General features: G+C 42.5%; 1 protein-coding gene across 1 annotated transcript in view; it reads right to left on the reverse strand.

Moving 5' to 3' along the window:
• The window catches only part of RAD21 (RAD21 cohesin complex component), a 30,481-nt gene extending 5,944 nt beyond the window's left edge, over positions 1-24,537 (reverse strand). The window contains exons 1-12 of the mRNA XM_074577712.1: positions 24,318-24,537; positions 14,999-15,172; positions 13,025-13,154; positions 10,747-10,846; positions 7,060-7,166; positions 5,960-6,163; positions 5,251-5,376; positions 4,918-5,040; positions 3,446-3,669; positions 2,963-3,128; positions 2,452-2,603; positions 767-916 (exon numbers count right to left, since the gene is read on the reverse strand). Of these exons, the coding sequence (XP_074433813.1) occupies positions 767-916; positions 2,452-2,603; positions 2,963-3,128; positions 3,446-3,669; positions 4,918-5,040; positions 5,251-5,376; positions 5,960-6,163; positions 7,060-7,166; positions 10,747-10,846; positions 13,025-13,154; positions 14,999-15,142 (1,626 nt within the window). The 5' untranslated portion in view covers positions 15,143-15,172; positions 24,318-24,537. The remainder of the gene's footprint in view (positions 1-766; positions 917-2,451; positions 2,604-2,962; positions 3,129-3,445; positions 3,670-4,917; positions 5,041-5,250; positions 5,377-5,959; positions 6,164-7,059; positions 7,167-10,746; positions 10,847-13,024; positions 13,155-14,998; positions 15,173-24,317) is intronic.
• Positions 24,538-25,525: the final 988 nt, after the last annotated feature.

The raw sequence follows: 25,525 nt of genomic DNA on the forward strand, positions 1-25,525 counted from the left end.
GCTGTCCCCCTGCAGCCCATGGAGGTCCATGGAGGAGCAGATATCCACCTGCAGCCCATGGAGGACCCCACAACAGAGCAGGTGGATGTGCCCAAAGGAGAGTGTGACCCCGTGGCAAGTCCAGGCTGGAGCAGGCTCCTGGCAGGACCTGCGGCCCTGTGGAGAGAGAAGCCCACGCTGGAGCAGGTTTGCTGCCAGGGCTTGTGATGCCATGGGGGACCCATGCTGGAGCAGCCTGTTCCTGAAGGACTGCACCCCATGGAAAGGACCCACACTGGAGCAGTTCATGAAGAACTGTAGCCCATGGGAAGGACTCACGTTGGGGAAGTTTGTGGAGAACTGTCCCCGTGGGAGAGACCCCACACTGGAGCAGGAGTCCTCCCCCCTGAGGAGGAAGGAGCAGAGACAATGTGTGATAAAGTGCCTGGAAGCCCCATTCCCCATCCCCCTGTGCTTCTGAAGGGGAGGAGGTAGAGAAACTGGGAAAAAAGTTAACATATAGATTAATATATAGTTAATATATAGATTGGTTTAATCCAACTATGTGGATGAACAGGAGAACCGTCTAATTCAAAGCAGAATGTATATGCAATTTATAAAAACGGTCATGGAATAATTTTAAAGTCTACGTTTCCAAAGGTTATCATTTCCCAAGTAAGGACAGAAGGTTTCTTACACCATTTAATGAATCCAAAGTCAAACAGTGTTGGGGAACACACAAATCCTTTCTTTCTACACAGCTTGCTTTTAAGAGCTTAGTTCTTACCTCCTCTTCTTCCTCCTCCTCTTTCTCTTTTTCCTTCTCCTTCTCTTTTTCTGGCAGAAGTTCTAGCTCTGGTATTAGCTGACAGATGTTTTGGGGCTCCTCTGGAGGCATTTCTACAGGTGGTATTTCCAGCTGTTGTGATGGTGGATGCTTTAAGAGTACACAATATAGTTAAACAGATAGCATTATTTTATCAGTGCTTTTACAACAGAATGCTGATGCTACAAGCCAGTTTCACAAAGTCCAAGTCTCTAGATCTTAGCCATTTGTCAGAACTTTTCATTTTTGAAAGATGAAGAGCCTTCTTGTTTTGTTTTGCTGTCCATACGTGTATCTTTAATCCTTTAGAGTCCACTCAAACCAGAAATGATGATACCGCTATAAGGAAAAAGGCTTTCCAATAACTTAGTCCACCATCCAAACAACTGACCTCATTTCTTGGATCAGAACATGCAACTTTAAAATCCCACATAACAAGATGCAGTGCTACATGAAGACACTTTAACTCACTGGAACAAGACATCTTCAAAATATCAAAATGTTGTTCTTTGCAATACAAGCATGAAGGAATTAAAACATAGGTACTTCGTAAAGTTTACAAAAATGTATGATAACTTGAGCACAGAAGTCACCCATTCTCAGAAGACGTTTGTATCAAGAGGAAAATCCAGAAAAGCAGTTTAACAGGATCTATGTACTCAGTTTTATTAAAATTAATGTACAGTATTCTCCCCCTGAATCTATACACAGTTAAGTGATTGCCAATAGCTACCTTAATACCTGAAACTGTTTCTACATGTACCCCAAAACAGCTCTATTAAAATAACTTCTACTTTAGAGTCATACAGCAGGTTATTGCTACAGGTACACTGCTAGAAGCCTGATCTGGTTGGCATGACAGCATTGATTTCAGCACAAACAGCTGATGCCAATTTCACCCAATGACATGGCCAAGAGGAGCATCAGCTGCACCCTTTTTAATAAGGCAATGTGACATCTAAACAGTCTCATTCTACAGCAAACAACCTGTTAGCCAAGAAACATACGAGAAGTGGAGTTAAAAAATGCACAAATATGAGAAAGACAGCATAAACCAGGGCTGTTCTCACCAGGTAAGCATTCAGAAAGAGCATACACCTTTCATTTTGCCCATTTCCTCTCCCTTCACAAATATGGCTTCCTATCACACTGCATCACAGCTTTTACAGAAGAGGTAGATGCAACCTAGTTTCCAAGTCTACTTATAACTCAACTAGAAAACCTTTACTGAAGATCCAAGTTTTTCTTTGAACTGTTAAACCCTAGAATACAAGGACTATCTTAAAAAGGAAGTTTGTGCAGCTAGCACAATCCTTTTTTCATCAATGAAAGCTGTTCATATACATTTGCCAAGCAGAAGAACTTGATAGCTTTGTGAGTAATAAACTTTACTCCTCGAAGACTTTTTTCTGGAGGAAACAGTGTCATTTCTTTATCCTACCTACATTTTAAATGTTTCAGTAAGCTTCCCATTTAAGAAAAACACCAAAAAGACTACCCAAGGCCAAAGATTCTGATGCCGTTCCAGCATATTTCACAACACCACAGAAAGCTGGTGCCTCTAATCTGCTCAAAGACACTACCCACTTCTCATTCTTAAAAAAAAAAAAAAAACAACAAAAAAAACCCCAGCACATCTTACTCACAGGTAACACCGGCTCTGGTTCTACTTGCTGCAGTTTGCGTTTAACACCTGTCTGAGGTGGTGGGGGTGGCATAACAGATTCATCCAGGTTGGTTCTGCTGCCTTCCATCATCGATTCTTGTACACGACTTGGTTCTTCCAGAATAGGTTCATCTAATTCAACAAACCCAGTTTTAGATACTTTGGTACCATTTGAAATTCCATTACTAAGTCCAGTCTGCTATTAATTTAGAATTGAGCACTCCTAACAGTCTGCATAGCCTTTGCCATGACTTAAATAGAATTGGTACAGATGTGCATAGAATCCAGTCCAACACCCATTTAATCCACAGGAGCAAACTGAATCTCTAAGTGTCATCCTCTGGAAAAAAAGCTATTTTAACTCACAGACTGTATATCAAGCTAATCAACCATTGCTTCATTCATAATCTTTGGCGACTTAATATAAAGCACAAACAAAGGAGAAAAATAAGCTCTGAAGGAAAGCAGAGCATCTTTAACAAGACACAAACCAATGACATCCCGTTGCTGCTGTTGCTGTTGTTGTTGCTGCTCCTCCCTAGGAACCTCTGGGTTTTCAAAGTCTTTAAGGAACTCATCGAGGTTGTCAGCCTCTCCACCTTTCCTCCTCTTTCTTAGGTCTTCTGGTACCAGGGGTGTAAGACAACGAGTAAAGAGCTACGGGGGAAAGGTTACATTAGTCACTACTGTAGTTCTCAGTGTCCTTAATTTCATTTTAGGCCAAGTAATTACAGGCCATCTTCCTTTCCCATTTAACCTCTTCTCCAGCAGTAGTAACATTTTAAGAAAATCATTTATTTCTGTAACTGACAAATAATGTAAGCATTGGTGTTACTTTAGTTGTTTTACTAGTTTATTTTTTTAGATGATGATTACCACTATCACTACATTGCTATTCATGTGCTGATATTTACTATACGAGGCACAATCTTGAATATAGTCCATTTAGAAATGAACCAGCACAAAAACATTACCTTCAGTAGCCTGTTATTCCACAAAGGCTGTGCAGGCAGAGAGAAAAGCTTTTCAACTCCACCAGTTTCTTTCCACATCATCAGTTTCTTAGTAGGAGGTGCCAAATCCAAAGTAGTAACAATATCAGAGTAGTCACTTAATTGGGCTCGAATAGTCTTGCTATCCAGTTCTTTAACGCTGTCCACAATCAGCTTCCTCTTCCTCTTTGCTTTGGTTTCCTTGACTGTTGAGATTTTTAGCAAGTAATGAAGGTTAGCCTAAACAGATACCACGCTGTAGAAGAATCTTGCACGTTCTCTATAGGTCTTATTTGCCCATGTACAAAGCTGCCTGAAGAATCTAAGGCAATATTAGCTTTGGGAGAAGGAACGAAAAGCTATAAGCACTATGAAAGGTCAAACACTGTGAATACTGTTCCATAACCTACAAATTCTTCTGCGTATACTCATAGTTCTACTGAATCTACCTAAGCCTCATCAATGTCCTCACCTGCACATACCTCCCTTCCTCATGGCTCACTTGTCAGGCTGGTGTTCTTCAGGAGCAAAGCCCTGAGATGCAGGGGCCCTCCGACAAGGAGTCAAAATACCACAACAAGTTTTTCCCCTAAGCCCTATTTGAGCTTTGGTAGTGTTAACGTGGGTGGTTATCTTACCTGTACCCTCCCATCCTGTTCTAGAATGACTTTACTGTAAATTGCTTACAGCCTGGCACTCTGCAGCAGACCCTGAGGCTCTGGCTAATGCTGTCTTTGCTGGTCCCAGCTGATCAGCTAGGACCTCTGTTGCTAGCTTGCCACCAGAGGGCAGTGCTAGGGCTTTTTAATTGGTCAAGCAGCAAATGAGGGGCTGGAGTTCAGTCTGAAAACACAGGACAAACTGCATTTTTTACAGATCTTAATTTTTTTAATGAAGCAGGGATCTGTTTATAATGAGCCAAATACAATACCAGTTAAAATAAAAAAGTGTCTTGCATTAGAGAAGACGACAAGGAATTTCACTATTTAGTGGAACTTCAAGTATAAAGATGCATCTCCTCAAATCAGCAATTCACTAAAGCTACGAACTAGAAAATCACTCAGTCTCAGTGTAAACAGTCACTTCTGGCCCTCATAGGGTATTGAGAGTTGTGCTGCACTAGATACCGTACTAGAATTAAAGACATGATGATGTCTATTCCAACTCACTATATTTTAACTAGCACGTTTATCAAAAGCTACAGTACCATGCCGCTATACATACCGACTGCAGAAACGACAGACTAGTATCCTCCAAGATCATCAATGTAAGCTACCAACCTGGAACATTCTGTAAGGCTATCATTAGAATAAAAGGAATTCAGTACTTGGTCCCGCATTTCTCTTTCCACTGAGAAGTAGAGTCAGCAGCAGTGCCAGACATTCATTTCCACTCCATCAAGCTAAGGTTGTCTCTGATGACCCAAGTAAAACATTCCCAAATAGCTCACTCACCGGTTATGTCAATAGGCTCCAGAGCAAAAGCTTCCTCTTCATTGGGAACAAGCGTTGTCTGATCAGTCATAGTTGGTAATGGTTCAACTGGATCTACTGAGTCCGGGCTGTCTGGTCCACCCACTGCCAATTAGAACAAGTATCTTGCACTATGTCAAAACATTAAGAAACTGTGCTACCGTTCCCAACCACTCCTCCACATCTTAAAGTGGTTTACCACATTTCATACTTTTGAGCTCAACACGGTTTTAGGGATGGAGAGATGGGGATGAGAACCCCAATTAAATTAGTGGAAAGCAAGTAATTCTAGATCTAGCCCAAGATCATACTCACTTGATACATTATCATCATCATCCATATCATCATGGGGAGGCTGCTCCGGTATCATTACTCCACTTTCTGAGAGTGCAGGTGGGTCATCAAAAATACCACCATCATTATTACTGAGCAGTTTGTCATCTGAAACAACCATATGGAAGAATGAGTTTTGCATCCACACATTCACGAAACAAGTACGGACAAATTTATGACAACACAGATAAAGACAGTGCAAAGGTTAGAGAAACCTATACTTTCAATGCTGACACAAAAGCAATTAGGAGTGCTTTTTCGAGGTGCATTTCAGCTCAAACTTTGAGTTTACAGATAACCTTTTTTACAATACAGTCGTCACATATTTGCATCTTAGTAGGTTTCTTAGTACTTCACAGAGAAGCACTCAATACAGTTCTCAACATATTAAATAAAGCCTTGGAAGGGGTCAAAGAACAAAAAGAGTTGCACATTAATTTTTCTCTAAAGAACATTACGTATAGAATGGAAAATCTCTGGATGATTTTATTTTACTTCATTTGGAATACGTCAACACTTAACATACTACACCATCCATATTGCTGTAACAGTCACAAACTAGAATTCTGCTGCTGAAGGCATAAGTTAGACAGGGACCTTGGCAAAGGAAACAACCTCCCCCAGTTCCCTGAAGAACTAATTATTGAGGCAGAAGGTAGGGCAGAGGAAAACACAAATTTCTCAAACTTACCCAATATCCCACCATCATTTCCTTCTCCAAAATTATCATCTTTGTATTGGTCTTCGTATTCCAGGTGATTGGATTTCTCATTGAGGTGACTGGTGCTCTGTTCAGGTTCCAGAAGGAGATTGGAAGCACTGGTGCTCACTAGCATGTCATCCTCAAACGCACTACCTTCTCTCATCATCTCACGATCATCCATCCCAAAGTCACCTGCAAGAACACAATTTCACTGCTATAAATGCCGAAGAACCAAGACACAAGACACATAGTGAATCAATCAGCAAAGGCCCAAATGTAAGACCAAACTTCATTTCAAGTTATCTTAATTGCTGAGTTAATGACAAGATGTAAATATTTATGTCCAGCAATACCATAATAAAAATACCCTTCCAACAATTATAAAAATAACCATCTCCTCTTCAAAGCATTTTATTATACTTATTTGAATTGAATTTAGCAGGATTCTACTAAATTTTAGCTGCACTGAAACCAAAGAATTCAAGGGAATTCAAAAAAGTTATACCTTACACCTCAAGGTTGTGCTTCAGGTACAGAGAGCAAACCAATACTGAATCAACACCACCATCAATACCTAGATTATACATTTTAAGAGATTACTAAATTATGGATTACGTTATTGTACTCTGGAAACTAGATATTCAAATACAACCATCTCCAGGCTTTGATTCATATCTTGGAACACTGTCCTTGAAAAGATACTGGAAGAAGTAAGCTAGTCACTGCTGAGTGCTTCAGCTTGAGAACTTTCGTAACAGTTTGACTGAAAATATGCCTATGATTACAACGGCTGACTTCATATTCACACCATGTTTTGAAAATTATAATTGACATAGTACTTCACGAATTAACCTGACTGAATATTCTTCAGCTTTATATAGGTAGCTGGAAGCTTGCTGAATATTAGAGGACAGGCTTTTTGGAAAAGCCAACGTGTACAAATTAAAAGTTAAATATATGGAAACACAGCATGTTTGATGTAATTTGTCTTATACGTAGTAGAGGGCATTCTGTAGTAATTGCAAAACCATAACTTTACAAGTACCAAAACTAGCTTAGTAACACGTAAAAATACATGAGATTTTTACCAAAGTCATTATCCTGGAGGATACTGATGTTGCCTACTTCTTCTCTCATTGTAATTTCTTCCACTCTACTCTGGTTCAAGCTGAACTGCTGGGCCACATCAATATCACTTAAACAAACAGAAGGCAATTATTAAAAATCTCCATTTAAAAAAATTAACAGATAAAGCCTGCTTAGATAAATGTGAAATTAGTTCCTAAAAAGTACACTATACACTTAAAAGTCAATTAAGAATCAGGGGCAGGGCTAACAAGGCAGATATCGTAGTAGGAGTCTGTTATAGACCGCCCAAACAGGATGAGGAGGCGGATGAAATATTCTATAAATGGCTGGGAGAAGTCTCAAGATCGCGAGCTCTTGTCCTCGTGGGGGACTTCAATTTGCCGGACATCTGCTGGGAATACAATACAGCAGGGAGGGAACAGTCTAGAAGGTTCCTGGAATGTACTGGGGATAACTTCCTGACACAGCTAGTGAGAGAGCCAACTAGGGAAGGTGCCCGGCTGGATCTGTTGTTTGTAAACGGGGAAGGTCTTGTGGGGGATGTGAAGGTTGGAGGCTGTCTTGGGAACAGTGACTATGAAATGATAGAGTTTTCAATTCTGCGTGAAGCAAGGAGAGGGGTCAGCAGAACTGCTACCTTGGACTTCCGGAGGGCGGACTTTGGGCTTTTCAGGAGCTTGGTTGACAAAGTCCCCTGGGAGGCAGTCCTCCAGGGCAAAGGAGCCCAGGAAGCCTGGATGATTTTCAAGAAGGAAGTCTTAAAGGCGCAGGAGCAGGCTGTCCCCATGTGCCAGAAGACAAGCCGTCAGGGAAAAAGACTGGCCTGGCTAAACAGGGAGCTAGTGTTGCAACTTAGGGAAAAAAAGAGGATCTATGGCCTCTGGAAGGAAGGGCAGGCCACTCAAGAGGACTACAAAGAGGTAGTGAAGCTATGTAGGGAAAAAATCAGGAGGGCAAAGCCCAGCTAGAACTAAACCTGGCTTCTGTTGTCAAGGACGACAAAAAAAGTTTCTATAAATATATTAGCAATAAGAAGAGGACTAAGGATTATCTCTGTCCTCTAGTAGATGGGGCCGGCAACATAGTGACCAAGGATGAGGAAAAGGCTGAGGTACTTAATGAAGTCTTTGCCTCAGTCTTCAGCAGTAGGACCAGTTGGTCCCTGAGTACCCAGACCCCTGAGCTAGAAGACAGGGATGGGGAGCAGAATGAAGCCCCTGTAATCCAAAGGGAAACGGTGAGGGACCTGCTTCAGCACCTGGATGTGCACAAATCTATGGGGCCGGATGGGATCCACCCAAGGGTATTGAAAGAGCTGGCGGAGGTGCTCGCCAGGCCACTTTGCATCATTTATGAGCAGTCCTGGACAACCGGGGAGGTCCCAGCTGACTGGAGGTTAGCAAAGGTGACACCCATCCACAAGAAGGGCCGGAAGGAGGATCCGGGGAACTACAGGCCAGTCAGTCTGACCTCGGTGCCTGGGAAGGTCATGGAACAGATCCTCCTCAGTGCCATTACACAGCACATGCAGGAGAACAGGGTGATCAGGCCCAGTCAGCATGGGTTCGTGAAGGGCAGGTCATGCCTATCAAACCTAATATCCTTCTGTGATAAGGTGACCCACTTAGTGGATGAGGGAAAAGCTGTGGATGTTATCTACTTGGATTTTTGCAAAGCTTTTGACACTGTTTCCCACAGCATTCTCCTGGAGAAACTGGCTGCTCATGGCCTGGACAGGTGTACTCTTCGCTGGGTAAAAAACTGGCTGGATGGCCGTGCCCAGAGAGTGGTGGTAAATGGAGTTCAATCCAGTTGGTGTCCGGTCACAAGTGGTGTCCCCCAGGGCTCGGTGCTGGGGCCGGTTCTCTTTAATATCTTTATCAATGATCTGGATGAAGGGATCGAATGCACCCTCAGTAAGTTCGCAGACGACACTAAGCTGGGCAGGCATGTTGATCTGCTTGAGGGTAGGTTGGCTCTGCAGAGGGATCTGGACAGGCTGGACCGATGGGCTGAGACCAATGGTATGAGGTTCAACAAGGCCAAATGCCGGGTCCTGCACTTGGGTCACAACAACCCCATGCAGCGCTACAGGATTGGGGCAGAGTGGCTCGAAAGCAGCCCGGCAGAAAAGGACCTGGGGGTGTTGGTTGACAGCCAGCTGAATATGAGCCAGCAGTGTGCCCAGGTGGCCAAGGCGGCCAACAGCATTCTAGCCTGTATCAGGAATAGTGTGGTGAGCCGGACTAGGGAAGTGATCATCCCCCTGTACTCGGCACTGGTGAGGCCCCACCTCGAGTACTGCGTTCAGTTTTGGGCCCCTCACTACAAGAGGGACATTGAGGTGTTGGAGCGTGTCCAGAGAAGGGCTACAAAGCTGGTGAGGGGTCTGGAGGACAAACCTTATGAAGAACGACTGAGGGAGCTGGGGTTGTTTAGCCTGGAGAAGAGGAGGCTGAGGGGAGACCTTATCACCCTCTACAACTACCTGAAAGGAGGCTGTAGAGAGATGGGGGCTGACCTCTTCTCCCTGGTGACAAGCGATAGGACAAGAGGAAACGGGTTCAAGTTACGTCAGGGGAGGTTTAGATTGGATATTAGGAAACATTTTTTCACTGAAAGGGTTATTAAACATTGGAATAGGCTGCCCAGGGAGGTGGTGGATTCACCATCCCTGGAGGTGTTTAAAAAAAAAAAAGGGTAGATGGGGCACTTAGGGACATGGTTTAGAAGTGGCTTTTGTCAGGGTAGGTTAAAGGTTGGACTTGATGATCTTAAAGGTCCCTTCCAACCTCAGCAATTCTATGATTCTATGATAATGAAACAGCTGATGGTGAATGCAAACCAGAAAACACTACTTAAAACAGTAAGACCATTCATGGTTAAAACCTATCATCCAAACTGTGTTAGCTTCTGGGAAACATATCAGTAACCTCTCTTACTCCTTGCTATATTGTAGTCCTAATTTTAAATGCCAAATTAATAACTAAGAACAGATGTACCCCCCTTCAACTTCAAAAGCTATTAATATAATTTATCAAAAAAATATATCTAGTAACAGTACCAAGTTAACACTTTGTGATGTGTTAAGGTACATTTCTTAGAACACAATTTTTTATGTAGTTTCAAATTAGTATATACTCTAATTTGAATATAAACAAAATAGAACACTGAGTAAAGCAAACTATGTCCTAGAAATTCCATTATGAGTAATCCAAAAGGGTAACATCACTTTTTTAAAGATCAAGAACTATGCAAGTTGTATACTTGTTATGTTTACAAGTAACCCATTAGTATTAAACAGTTTTAAGAATTAAAAGTGCCACTACAGAAGGTCAACAAGGACATTTCCAAAACACTAATCTTGTCTAACCTAAGAATGTATGTGATGTAGACTGCCTTGCGTAGAAGAAAAAAGAAAGCGATAATACATACGAGTTTTTCAAAAGCTTCTGTAATCACAACTTTCACTTTGGTTAAAATTACATGCTATTATGAACTTAAAATCAATACAAACATGATTGCGTACTTGCTTTGTATACTAAAAGACTTAAGAACACATGGTACCTACAGGCTTTTATTTTAATTCGGCAATGAGTTTGCTGTTAAAATCAGGTTCTCCTCAACTGAAAACAAAACATGGAAATAAAAAAAAAAAAACACCCAAAACAAGAAACCAAGCTTACTCTAGATCAGGAAGTGGTTGGTCAAAATCATGAAATTCCTCAGGTAAGGTAATAGCATTGTAAGCAGCCTCTCTGTTTTCCTCAGGCAAATCAACAACCCCTGCAGAGAAGAACAGTCAGACATGAGTTCCCATTCCTTACATGGGCAGCATTTTTCCCTGTGCTTTCAGTATCGCTCTTTCTGCGTGAGCTTCTTGTCTTTAACTAGCTGATAGACACCCATGAAGAAACCTTAAATAAGGCTAGTATTGAGATTCAGTCTAAATTCAAAATATATACCCTCAAGCCTTTTTACTGTTTTGTATAAACCTGGAAGCCTCAAATCACTCAATGTTTGTATAGCACAATGCAGAGCCGTGCAGCTAACACAGGCAGCGTATGTCATCACAACGCTATGCAGGTACTTGCTACAAAATCATTTTATCATGATGCTCCAGATGAGCTAGTTAGTCCTATATTTTGGTTTGGGTACAGCAATGGCAACATAGCAGCCTAGTTTGGGTAAAGCAGTGGCAACACAGTATGACTACTTTGCTACTGGTCATTTAGTCAGTTCAATTAGCTCTCTTAAGTCCCAGCACAGTATTGATTGTACTTGGGCCACACAAACGCTTAGGCTTCTGCATTTTACAGAGCTGGATTCCTAAACCACATACATACCTTTTCTTATCCTTGCACGATGCTTAATCTGCTATTCAGTGGCATTCTCAGAGCATGACTATCAGACTAGGCATCACACAAAAACAGTAACAGTAGTTGGTGCCTCTCTTTTTATTCAAAGGCTTAGAGGTCAGGACACTCGAAAGCACATGGGAAATGCGGGTTCAATTTCTTCTGTAACTTGCAGAAGATTTGAACTCTACGTTCTGCCTTCTGACCCACACAACACAGGCAATTATGAGGTACAAATACTTCTGTGCCCACTGTGTTCCCCTCCACAATGAATAATCAAAGAACCACTGCCCAGAGAGACCAGGAACAAGCATGAGTCTGTAGTTTACTCATCTTGGTAGTTGGCTAGGAATGAAGAAACCTATTCCATCCTTTCAGAGCTATCCAGTATTTTTACCTGTTGGCTGCTTAAAATAAAACATGTCAATGATTCTCACAGCAGACAGGATCAAGACAATGCCTAAACCACAAAGCTGATAAACTGAGAACAAAGACAAGTGCCACAACTTGTTTCATTTTTTGTAATTCTTGTTTTAAGGTGCTTCGCCTTCTATATGAGCTCTGTTGCAAGTGGAAAAATTGGGAAAACGGATTGCCTTGTGAAATTAGACAAGTTTGTGTTCTCATCACCCAGGGAAGTTAAAGGCAACTAGTAAACAAAAAATTGGCAACAGTCAACAAATTGCCACTGAAACTTAAAGTTCAATGCCTGAATCACAATGTGAAGATCAGGAAATGAAGCTAAAAGCATTATATACCTTAACTTTTCTCTAATGTTGCACCAGCTTTCAAGAATTGCCTTTCAAAAAAAAAAAAGTCTTCCTTAAGTTCAGCTTTTAAATCTATTACACTCACAAACTTAAAGGCAGAATCTGATTCAGCAGCTGAGTATCAAGCAGCATCACTGCCACAGCTACACTCCATCTGGAAAAGAGTTTCCCAGGACAGAATTAAAGAAAACTACCAACTGCATGTAAGCCAAGTAATTAATTGCTGGATGGAAAGTAATTTCGGGTATTAATATGGCTCTCCATCTTCATGGAAAAAACCTTAGAGTAAGCAACAATAGAGGGGGAAGTTGTGTCACAAATACATAAGGGAAATTTTGTTGCACACATTACAGTTCACATTATTTCCAGAAACTAAAATGTGAGAGTGGTAAAAAACCAGCTTACTTCTATGTTTCTTCTGTAACTCATGGCAAAGCAATCTTTACCCTTGATGGAAACAAGCTCCCTTCTGTGCTTCTATTCAGTACATGCGACTGGCCTTTTTCAGACTTGTGACAGAAGGTAAAAACCATGCAGCGTATTTCCATTTAACATCATACACCAACAACAGCAAAAATCATAATTGATATTTAACTGAATCAGCATTAATAGGAAAAGTTTTCATTCAGAATTCAATTTAAGGATGATTTTCAGCATATATCTCAGTCACATAGCCAGCCTGAAGCTGCACTGAAGAAAATAACTTCTCCTTTAATCCTGTATAACTTCATGTAATTCTTCTACTGAGACAGGAAGGTTAAACAGTATACCTTCTAAATAAATATCATTATATAACAACATAACTTTTCAGAGAGTGCTTAGATAAAGAGAGATACCTGGACGAAAAGCCATCTTAATCTTAATGAAAGCCTCATTACAGTCTGCAAGAAGATATTTTGCTTTCCTGTGGTAGATTCTAACAACGCCTAGTAAAAGATGTCCTGAGGTTCGAAGTGCCATCTTCACCTAAAAACATATTGCACAACCAGTGAATTAGATGTAGCATTATTTTCTTTTAATGAAATTTCATTCAGCTTTGCATGAGTTTTTCAATAACATCAAATATCCAAAACATGTATAAAAATCAGCAGAAAAATAAAAGAAAGAAAGAAAGCAAAGTCTACAGTTCAAGACCATGCTCTACATATTATTTACAGATGATCTGGCAAATATCTGTAACTAAATAGCAGCTCACTCCAGGAATTCCCAAACACTGCTCTGCCTAGTAAAAAAAAAAGATGACAAGATAAAACCCTTTTACAACACCTTTTTTGACATCTGCATTACTTTAAATGTGAAAAAAGTGAAAAATACAGAAGCTTGGACAACCACAAATTACAATTTGGTTAAGTAAAATTTGGTTAAAAACTGTTACTTGTTACTTCTCCATCTTCTGTCCTGCAATTAAAAATAAAATCACAGAGGAATAGTGGAAGATATGGGGTGTCCATAAACAAGCACTGACACATTAAAACATGTTTTAAGTGCCTTTCCTCTTTAACCTCACTCCTTTACTATGTAATTAAGTATGTGCTGTGGGAACAGAAAACTGATACAAAAATTTAAGGAAGGGATTCTTCTTCAGTACTTTAGTCTGAAAGAGCATGAGACCTGTGTTGAAGGGTACATGGAACAGTTGTCTCCCAGAAAGATTAAGCCATACAGGGTTGAACCTCAGCCTCTAAGAATTCTAAAGTTTTATTGCATTTCAGCTGATGAAACCGTTATACAAAGTTAAATATAAGAAAGAATGCCTATCAATTTATCCTTTTTCTAAAAGAACACTGCAGCTCACTAGTGAGTCCATGAACATTATCATCTTCTTTCTAAATCCTTCCAGAGCTGACACTGAAGCAAATCACTGTTCTGGAATTGTAAATATCTATGGGATTGTACTATACAGTTTTTGCTTATACTTAGCAATTTTTTCCAAAATCCAGAGTAGCATTATAGAAACATTGTTATATTGTATCAACCAAAAGAAAAGATCAAAATAAGTTTTCATTCTTTTTCACAGTTGCTTTTCTTGTAAAATATTCAGACATCTGTTAAGTGACAAAAGTCACAACCATCTCAGTCCACTGGTTCTTAAATGGAAAATTTCATTTTCATGAGAAGTAGAAGGAAAACAAAACCCCACACATTTAAACACCCAAGTTCCTCAGAATTTCCTCTGGTTTCACAACAGCAATCCAAAAGCGTTATGCTCTTTCAGTTTTGTTGCCATCTATTCACTTCTCAGAAAACCAGAGACTAAAAGCTTCAAAAGCAAGGCTTTTTCACTAGTGTGTAGTATTTTTATTATATGGAAAACTATTGTCGTGTAACCAGTAACATTACAAGCTACCACAATACTTCAGATCTTTTTGCAGTAGCTAAGCAGAAACATGCTATGAACTCAGGTCACAAGCAGAACCAAAAATATCTTAAGTGTTATTTCTACAGCTCCCAGTAACAACAGCACTGAAAGAGCATCATCATGAGGCCTTTAAGAGATAATTCTTAGAAAGCCTAGGATTTCCTCTCTTTCAAACACTTGCTTCTAAACGATGCATGGTACATCAAGATACAAGTCCTCCATTTATGCAAAGCAAAACATTTTGTAACTAAATTGCATGATTAGCTTTAGAAAATTCACAAGAAAATACTCTTCTGAATCAGAGTATTTTACATCTGAACAGATCTTTCCACTCTTTAAAATAGCAACATTAAGAATTTTATTTGTTTCAGTGACCCAAATAGTAACTACCACCTGTACACACAATTTCTTTTCGTTACAAGATAACATTACATCAGTGTAAAATAGATACCTTTGGTGAAATGATACTCTCCACACTGCTCTCCAGATTACATTCAAAAACATGGGCTTTGGTTAGCTTCTTATCCCAGTGGGCCGCCAGCCAGATTTTGGCCAGCGGCCCACGTTTGCTCAGGACAAAGTGAGCATAGAACATGGTCCCAGATGTCTAAAACAAAGTGCAAACCTGTAAAAAGAAAGGCAAATTATTTTGGCTTCTAGAAAATCTTTTATGAGGAACATCCTTGTAAACACACCCTTTACCTGCAGTAAGCAAAGCACATGTTTGCTTTTCAGTCATTAAGTCAGCCTATTTGTATAAAATATTTAAGGCAGCAACACTTGGAAGCATCGGCCATGTAAAAGCATATATATTTATTGCAGAGGAAATATAAAGCAGGAAGAACAGCAACTGATGACCATTTACATAATTTAAAAATGTTTACCATCCCACAAGAAAAAAAATCTTGAATATATTAAATTTTATCTTAATGATACCAAAATCATATGATGCAAATAAACATATCTCAGTTTTCAGTCCACTGTAGTTTTCTACCACATCAGTTTCTTTCTATTCTTAATTCAGTAGCTACTACTATACTACACCAGTATATATATATGTTCTATAGCATTCCAGTTAAACATTCAGCATTATAAAATACACAGTCCTAAACTTTTGGACTTCACCATATTTTGTTAAACAGAAAGTACAATTATGTCTTCATTTCTGAAGAGACTGCTCTCCATTTCATAGTCCTCTTCGTAACGCTTCACATTTTTTGTTCAAGCATTGATAAAAATGCATTATTCTAAACTTCCTGAAGATTTCATTTTCTTCCTTCTCCTTCACCAGAAAAACTGACTTCCTTTTATCTACTTGTCTCGTAACTACCTTCCTACGGCTGATAAGATGCCAACATATCAAACCATAGGGAAGCAGAACAGCATGGTGTCTTATGATCTAAACATGCCAATTTTATGCACGAGGTAAGCATAAGATTAAGTTCAACTACAAATTGAGAAAAGTTTGCTTCAAAGAGGTAGAAATTCTCCACAAACAGCTTTTTCTCCAGCAATACCCATAACAAGGGAAAAAGAAATGAAAGAACAGAAGAGATGCAACAAGTGCATTTCAGTTTTTACCTCCCCCGTGCCTACAGAACAACTTCCAGGGGAAGCACAGCAATGTAACAGTGAAAGCAGGGCAGTTTAATCTGGGCACGCAGAGACAGTGTGAGGAGCATCAGTTTATAGCCATAAAAAAACCCTGGTGTTTCCCAAATACATGCCAACACAACTTATAAGCAAATAGGGAACACGGGGAAACACAAAGCATTGGTAAACATGGCAGCCAGACAGAGATTCTCAGGAAGCCAGTTCCTAAACCATACCAATTTACTTGTAGGTAGAAGAAACAAGTTTCAAAGCAGCTAGGGTAGAGGTGTTGATATTTATAGAGTATGCTTCACACAAAAGAAAAGAGGAAAAGAAAAAAAAGGGGAGCACAGTTGTGACGGCTAGAAAAATAAGTATAGGAGCAAGAGAACCACTGGCATTACTGGTTCAGTGGAAGCAAAGGCAACCGCTAGACACCTGGGTAACAAACTAAAAATTGTAGAACTAGGGGTAGATCTCAAAGTAAAGGCAAATAATCTTTTGGGTATTTTGTGCATTTGTGCAGGAGCATTTATGTTTCAATAAATGGGAGTTGAAGGATAGGGAAAATTATCTTTGCAGTGGTACCATATTCTGTACTTGAACGACACCTATGAGTGGGTACAACACGTAAAACGATGAAAGCTTTGAATTTCAGCTGCATTAAACAGAACAGAGCTGTCTGGACAACAGAACAGATTACCAAGCTTATGTGTCTTAATGGCAGATTAGCCACTGATTCTGTTCATAACCAAGAATGGACACAGTGGAGAGGATTTAAAGGAAATGGAGGCCATGCTCAGCTTGAGCTCAAGTTAACACAGTAGAGAAAGGATCATAGAATTGTTAGGGTTGGAAGGGACCTCAAGAGATCATCTAGTTCCAACCCCCCTGCCACGGGCAGGGACACCTCCCACTAAATCAGGTTGCTTAGAGCCCCATCCAGCCTGGCCTTAAAAGCTTCCAGGGATGGGGCTTCCACCACCTCTCTGGGCAACCTGTTCCAGTGTCTCACCACCCTCATGGTGAAGAACTTCTTCCTAACATCCAGTCTGAATCGTCCCATCTCTAGTTTTAATCCATTCCCTCTAGTCCTACCATTACCCGACATCCTAAGAAGTCCCTCACCAGCTTTCTTGTAGGCCCCCTTAAGATACTGGTAGGCCGCTATAAAGTCTCCTTGGAGCCTTCTTTTCTCCAGGCTGAACAACCCCATCTCCCTCAGTCTGTCTTCACAGGAGAGGTGCTCCAGCCCTCTGATCATCCTCGTGGCTCTTCTCTGGACACGTTCCAGCACATCCATCTCTCTCTTGTAGCAGGGGCTCCAGAACTGGACGCAGTACTCCAGGTGGGGTGTCACGAGAGTGAAGCAGAGGGGGAGAGTCACCTCCCTCGACCTGCTGGCCACACTTCTGATGCAGCCCAGGATACGACTGGCTTTCTGGGCTGCTAGTGCACACTGACAGCTCACGTTGAGCCTCTCGTCTACCAGCACCCCCACGTCCTTTTCTTCAGGGCTGCTCTCAAGCCAGTCGCTGCCCAGCCTATATCAGTGCTTGGGATTGCCCCGACCCAGATGGAGGACCCTGCACTTGGCCTTGTTGAACTTCATGAGGTTGGCATGGGCCCACCTCTCCAGCCTGTCAAGGTCCCTCTGGATGGCATCCCTTCCCTCCAGCCTGTCAGCCGCCCCACACAGCTTGGTGTCATCAGCAAACTTGCTGAGGGTGCACTCTATGCCACTGTCCATGTCGCTGACGAAGATGTTAAACTAGACCAGTCCCAGTACTGATCCTTGAGGGACTCCACTTGTCACTGGCCTCCACTTGGACCCACTGACAGCCACTCTTTGGGTGCGGCCGTCAAGCCAGTTCTTTATCCACTGAATTGTCAGTCCATCAAATACATATTTTATCAGCTTGGAGACCAGGATGTCATGCGGGACACTGTCAAAGGCTTTGCTCAGGTCCAGGTAAATGACCTCAGTTGCTCTCCCCTTGTCTATTGATATTGTGACCTTCTCATAGAAGGCCACCAGGTTTGTCAGGCACAATTTGCCCTTGGTGAAGCCGTGTTGATTGTACTCAAACACCTCTTCGTTATTCTTAATGCCTCAGCAGTGCCTCCAGGAGGATCTGCTCCATAATCTTACCAGGCACAGAGGTGAGACTGACTGGCCTATAGTTCCCTGGTTCATCCTTCTTTCCCCTTTTCCAGTCAGTGGGGATTTCACCAGACTACCATGACTTTTGGAATATAATAGAGAGCGGTTTAGCAACCTCATCCGCCAGCTCCCTCAGTACCCGTGGGTGTATCCCATCAGGTCCCATGGACTTCTTCATTTTTGGGTTCATCAGATGGTCACGAACATGATCTTCACTTACAATGGGCAGTTCTGTCTAACCCCTGCCAGTCTTCTGTGACTCCGGGAGTGTGGCTGGAGCCCTTGCCAGTGAAGACTGAGGAAAAGAAGTCGTTGAGAACCTCGGCCTTCTCCATATCACTTGTCACAAGCTCCCCCATTTCCTTTCTGAGGGGGCCCACACTCTCCCTAGTCATCTTCTTACCATTAATGTACCTATAAAAATTTTTGCTGTTTCCCTTGATCTCCTCGGCTAGATTTAATTCTAACTGAGCTTTAGCTTTTCTCACCAGGTCTCTTGCTGTTCGGACAGCTTCCTTATATGTCCCCCATTCTAGCTGTCCTTTCTTCCACTCCTTATAAAGTTTCTTTTTGTGTGACAGTGTGTCCAGGACCTCCCTGTTCATCCAGGCAGGTCTCCTAGCATTCTTTCCTGCCTTCCTCTTTGTTGGTATAGTTTGCTCCTGGACACAGAGATCAAAACTGTTCTTGGGAGTGAAATTAATAGCTATGAGTTATAACAAAGCTGCAGATTAACAAAAAGTTAAAATGACGGGTTTATTTGTTGAGATTGGGGGGGGGGGTGCTAAGGACAGCACTGCAAGAAGATGGACATGAGCAAGGTTTTCTAGGAAGCACAATGAAACAATTATGGAAGTCTCCTTCATCAATAGAAGTTACCTAAAGGAAGGTCATTCTACTCCCCCAGTGTTTCTTCAAAAGACATCACACTGTCTCAAAGGCCAGCTGACAATTCAATCCCTTGTGCATTTTCAAAGGCCTCACAATATTTTTGCATATGCAGAGACATAATTTTGCAGCACAGCAAGTTGATATCTTGAGTTACTACGACAATCATGCGCTGTTCTGGTAACAGCAGGCCTGTTAAGTTATCCTTAACTATGAAAAATAGGGAAAACCACATACAGTCAACAAAACCACTTATATAGCTCTGCTAAAAACTTCCAACAACAGTTGCAAGAGAATGTACTTTGATTCATGGAGTTTAGCACAATTATTCACCAATGTTTTACAATCATTAAAATATGTAGCACGAGCTTCACAAAACTTCAAGCATACAGTTAACTGTAACCCTGAAAATATACCAAAGATTTCCTGTTAAATGTGAAACATACTATTTGGCCAAGTCAGACAGAAACAACTTACCACTTTAAAACCCAGATAGCAAGGGTAATGCAAGCTTAAGACAAACTATCTAAGATAGCTAAAAGAAAGCAAGGTTCCCAAAAAAACTGAGATGTCGGGATCACACCACGGCTAATGATTTCACAACTTTTTTTTTTTTTTGAACTGACAATCCAAGTCAAAGCACTCCCCATAACCGGGCTTAACATATGCGAATGGTTTTCAAAACATATGCTTTGTTAGCAACTAAATCAAAGAACAGAGGCTGAAAACCTCTGCACCAAGGGAAGGCTTAGAAACAGTAAGTGGACACCTGCATTCATGGTGTTTCCTAGGTTTGACTACCACTCACTACTGGAGTTATGGATCAAACCTAAAACCTGCTTGGAAGACTAGTGAGAAGCTTACACTACATGTGCAGGGTACCTAAACTTCAGGAGCGAATAAGAACCAAAAATAACTAGCTTCTGACAGAGGTCATCTGTTTCTCTTCAGCCATTAATGAAGCCTTGTCACAGCAAAATGCATGAAGAGAAACAGTGACAACCAGACTATAGATAGTTTTAAAGTCTGTTTTAATCTGAACTGTTAATAACAAACCATACTTCTATTCTCTGAAGAACCGATTTCCTATGTCATAACAGGAGGCTCTGCCACTTCCAAATCCCAGCAAACACCCTGCTCTGTATGGTAACATGGGGGTTACAACAACTGTACAAATCGCACCTTTACAGTTCTGAGCTGCAGCAATTCAGCTACTGTTGTTTAGAGTATCAGCGCAATTGCCTAAAAGCAGGCCCCAATGGTTGCTCTCACCTTCTCCAGATTTTTTTTCCTTTCTTTTCAGATAATCCTATTCCGTATTTCAGGCTTTTTGTCTGATCTTTAATTCACAGGGCAGTATGCTGATGCACTGGCACAAAAGGAGAAGAAAGATTTTCTGGCATAATTCAAGACTGGGATGAATGTTAAAGGAACTAAGAGTTCCTGGAGTAGCAGAGTGCTCATGTAGACACGTAAAACATATGTCATTGGCTGCAAAAGCAATTCATAAGAATCCTCAAAAGATAAAGGGTAACTGATGTCTCTTAAAAACCTTGTAAGGTAAGATATAGAATCATATATCTTGGGGTTGGAAGGGACCTTTAGAGGTCATCTAGTCCAACCCCCCTGCAATGAGTGGGGACATCTTCAATTAGATCAACAGCTGTTAATTTTTGAAATTGACTGGATATGAACCAGAACCTTAAAACTTGTTCTAAGAATTTACTCATTTTTTTGTCTTGCTTGCACTACTCTGAAGCAAAAATAATATGTACTCACATCTGACTAGGTGGGATCAAATCCCAAGCCTGCCAAATTGAGCTTTTAAAAGACTTTATACTTGATTTTAATTAACTTTGAATTTGCTTCAATGTGCCACAATTGTCTTCAGGTTCCTCTGCCTAAATTGGTCCTCAACAACTGAATAATCTTATTACTATTTTTCTTTCTGTAGAAATGTAAAAAAGGCTATAATTCTATACACAAAGTAATTGAACACGTAAAGTGAAACTAATACAATACAGATAGCACACAGGGTGTGATCCAGAATCTGCCTGTTCCATTCCCCATCTGAGTATCTGGAAATTGATCCTCCCAAATAAACAACATGAAAATTGGGTAGATGCTACCTATGAAGTTAATCTTAACCATCAATTCACAAATACTAAGTCTTAAAATCCTTCCAGATGTTAGAATGGCTAAGTATTTAAATTCTGAAAAGCACTCCTGTGTAATTTGAGTCCCATCCTTCAAGTCATTCATAAAGAAACTTAACTAACTAACATTTGACAATAATATTCCAGACAACATATACAATATTTTACTTTGACTGTGGTTCACTCCAGCCCATTAAATCCATTTGCCTGTTACTCTACTAGGTCAGATTATGTATACACGTGCCAGTTCACAGGTTAAGTTCAGTCTTCAATTTGTTTTATTGTCACCTACTTTTGCTCCTGTTGTAGGGCTACTCCAGAACCACATTCATCCACCGATCAGCAGACAACCTTCATACTACAATTTAGAAATCAGCCAGTCATTTTAGTTAATTTGTTCTTACACTATTCTTCCATCTCTCTCCTCTGCTGGTTAAGCACACACACGTTTTCTTCCTAGGCTGTCTCTGTTTCTGCTTTGCTAAGCCAAGCCAGCCCTGGATGATCTGGGGATGTGATCTCACCCTGGGCACCTGCAGCAGTCCAAGTTGGTCCCGCCAGACTTCAGAAGTCTGCAAGGATTACCCTGACCCTGCAATTGTACTTTGAGCTCTTCAGTTTTACTTCAGAATGCTTCATGATACAGTCCTTCTTAAACGTCTAAAACTTCCCTGCTGTAGGCACTTAATAATGTTGTCTCACCAGCAGCTTTCATTAGCACACTGAACACCTGGTGCCACTAAAAAAATAAAATAAAATTCATCATAGTACCAGTCTTTACAAGCTCCACTAATAACTCCTTACTCCAATAGATCTTTTCAGCACTACCTTATTTAACCTCCTTTCTTCAGCCACTTTTGTAATTCTCTGGTCAATCCAGATTTTTCCGAATTTTAATGTATTTCTTTGTGGCACCTGCAGCTTTACTGAAGTTCACTGACAAGTCACCTCAATTTCTTATGTCCACAAAATCAATTATTGAAAGGTGAAACTGAACCAGTCTAACTTGGCATACCTTTGCTAAATGCATACAGCATTTTCCATTTGTCTCCAGGCCTTGCTTTTTCCATCAACATTTTTTCCTGAAATCCCATGGCTGAGCTTGCACTGTCAGGTCTGTAATACCTCAAAACACACCCCTCTCCTTTACAGGAACTGCATTCACTGTTCTCCAATTACCATATACTACACACCTACATAATCAAATTGCTAGAACCAGCGCCCTACTAAAGTTACTAATTCAAAAGGCAGATCACACAGAACTATTGTATAGCATTTGACATTATTGAACCCTATGAATCTAAACCTCAGCAGGTTGCCCTTGCCCCTGTGTCTACTCATCCAGTAGAAAACAATCTTTTTAATTTTAGGCCCTATCTCAATTATTCCAACCTGTTTTGTGCAATTCCAGTTCCAAGTCAAACTAATACACTTGTAGAAACCATGTATTAACACACTCCTTAAATGTACATAACTTGAATAAGAGAACAGAATTCCTTATGTCACTCTCGTTTGCAGTGCTTATTTCTCTGCACTGTTCACCCAAAGAGCCCAAATGTAAAAAAACTAACTTTCTAACATTTTACCTCAAAGAAGTTAAACTCATGCATTAACTGAGGCAACTATTCTCATTTCTGTGGAAAAATCCCATGATATCAGCAACCCTGATAGCAAGACAAGACTAATTAAATTGTGTGGTAATTTAAGTTTATTGTAGGTCTCACTAACTTTTTGCTCCTCCTTTTAATCCCACATCACACTTACTTCCTTCTCTAGTTAAAACATTAGATCAGTGGGCTTTGTGTTTCCAAGTTTCATAGAATTTAAAGTATTCACAAATGAATCTTCACAAAATAAAACGCAAGTCTGGCCCTAATAATGCTTTGTTGTTGCCCCACTTTTCATGTATCTAGATTTACTCAGGAACAGATTAATGAAAGCACAAGCTTACTGCACACACACACAATACTGGCCTAAACGGTAACTTCTCCAAATTTACAGTATTTTCTTCCATGTGCCTAAATCTAATAAAAATCCATTTTTATTGAAGCAGTGCCATTGCCAATATGTCACAGTGATCCCCAACTTCCCTTGTTATCAATAAGAAACCAACAACTCGTTTTATATTGAAGTCTTTCATTTAGGATCAGAGAGAAATCTCAAAAACTATAGGAAGATTTACATCAGTGTCCCTAGGAGCTGCTAGAGTAAGGTCTTAATTCTTCAAGAGGCAGGCATTTTTAAAGGGGCCTATTCAACAGCCACAGCGCCCAGAAGCTAGTTCATATGTTACTAGTAAGGACTGCGAGAATATTTGTCCAAGTGAAAAGTTAAATCACATGAGAAAATAAGTCACGGGCAGACGAAACTTTGCTCCCCTCCCCGGACTGCGGCAGCCCCGCAGCTGCCCCGGCCCTTCTGCCAGGCCCCCGGTTGGGGATCTGGTACGTTATTCCGGCCTCCGGACGCCCGCACACCACTCTCTTGGCTCCCCCGTGAACCGTCTCCCCCATGGAAGCGGGGAGATCACTGAGGGGATCACTGCGCTTCCACGCGTGGGACCGCTCCAGGCTTCAGACCGCCTTCCCCTCGGAGCGCACCCGCCTCTGCCTCCTCTCCGCCCCGGGGCTCTGCCCGTACCGCCGCCAGGCCTGAGACGGGGGTCCGCTCTGCCCGACCTCGCCGCAGGTCACACCAACCACCCCGGCCCAGCTCAGGGCCCCGGAGCGGCCCCACCGCCCTGCCCCTGCCGGCGCCGCGCCCCGGGCTGCCAGGCGGGCGCTCCCCTCCCACTGCCGTTCGCCTGCCCCCGCCGGGAGGGCTCGGCCCAAGAGCCGGCGCGGCCCAGCCGAGCCCGAGTAGGCCGGCAGCGCCCCGAAAGCCAGGCTGCGGCCGGCCCGCCCCGCTGTACCCCTTCGGATGACGGCAGTGAGCCGGGGCAACCGAGGGCGGTCGGAGCCGCTCCTTACCCTGTTCCGGTGCAGGGAGAGGCTGGTGCGGCGGCTGGCGAGGCCGGGCTCGGTAACCGCTCCGCTCCTCCTCCGCCGAGCCGAGCCGCTCACTCAAACAAACAAGATGGCGGCCGCGGCCCTTCCTGCCGCCCAAACCGGCCGTTCAAACCGGCCGGATGTTTACTGTTAAACTGCCCCCTCCTCCCCCGCCCGCGCGGCGCCGCCGCCCACTGCGCCTGCGCAGGAGGCGGGCGCCCCACCAGATCCGGCCGGCTGCGCATGCGCCCGGTCACGCCATTACGCCCCGCGCCGCCGCCGGGGAGAAGGGGCGGGGCGGCGGGGGGTGACGCCGGGCCGGGTGCGTGACGCGGCGGGGAGGGGCGGGGCCGCGACCGAGGCCGGGGTAACTGCGCCTGCGCGGGGGAAGGGCCGGGCCTGGCGGCGACGTTCCGGGGGAGCGGCGGGAGGCGGAAGCGGCGGTTGGGCGGGCGCGTGCGGATGCCATGGTAGCGGTGCGGCCTGTCAGGGAGCCGCGGGGCACCGAGACGGGGCCTTCTCCGGGGCTGCGTCCTACGTGGGGTCGGGCAGGCCGGTGGGCCGGGCAGCCTGCCGGCGGGATGCCGGGGTGTCTGAGCCGGGACGTGCACCCCGGTCGGGCCCAGCCCGGTGACGCGGATGGGTCGGGGGTGGGTAGCACAGCCTTCGCGTCCAGGCCGGGCTGCACCTGGCGACCAGCCTGGCTGCATGTGGTGCTTAGCTCTCGGGTTACCCAAAAAATAAAAGAGCATTGCCTTGAAGGTGGCTCTGAATTTTTAATTCACTTTTTTTAAAACAAAACAAAACAAAAGTCTCTCCTTTAAAACAAAGATCCTTTTTTACACCAGGTGTTCTTTCTGAGCTTTGCAGCTTACTCTCTGCTATCTGGGACGCTGCAGGTGCTCCTTTTATGCTGTGGGGTGTTTTCTGATCTAAGTTAGGAACAACTGCAGGCACCGTGCAATTTCTTTGTTTGGAGTAACTTGATTTCAAGAGGACTTAGAAAGGTTTTCTTGTTTCTAATTTGCTAATCTATGATAGCCACCTGTGCCGTAACAGAGAGGGAACTGTGGCTACAACTGGACTTGCACAGAAGGAGTCAATGACTAGGTAAAAGGAACGGAAAGGGAAAACAAGGAGGCTGGGTTTGGGAACAGGATTTTTTGGTCTTCTCTCTGAGGCACTAGGAA

Source organism: Larus michahellis, chromosome 2, assembly GCF_964199755.1.
Source record: "Larus michahellis chromosome 2, bLarMic1.1, whole genome shotgun sequence".
NCBI classification, from domain to species: Eukaryota; Metazoa; Chordata; class Aves; order Charadriiformes; family Laridae; genus Larus; species Larus michahellis.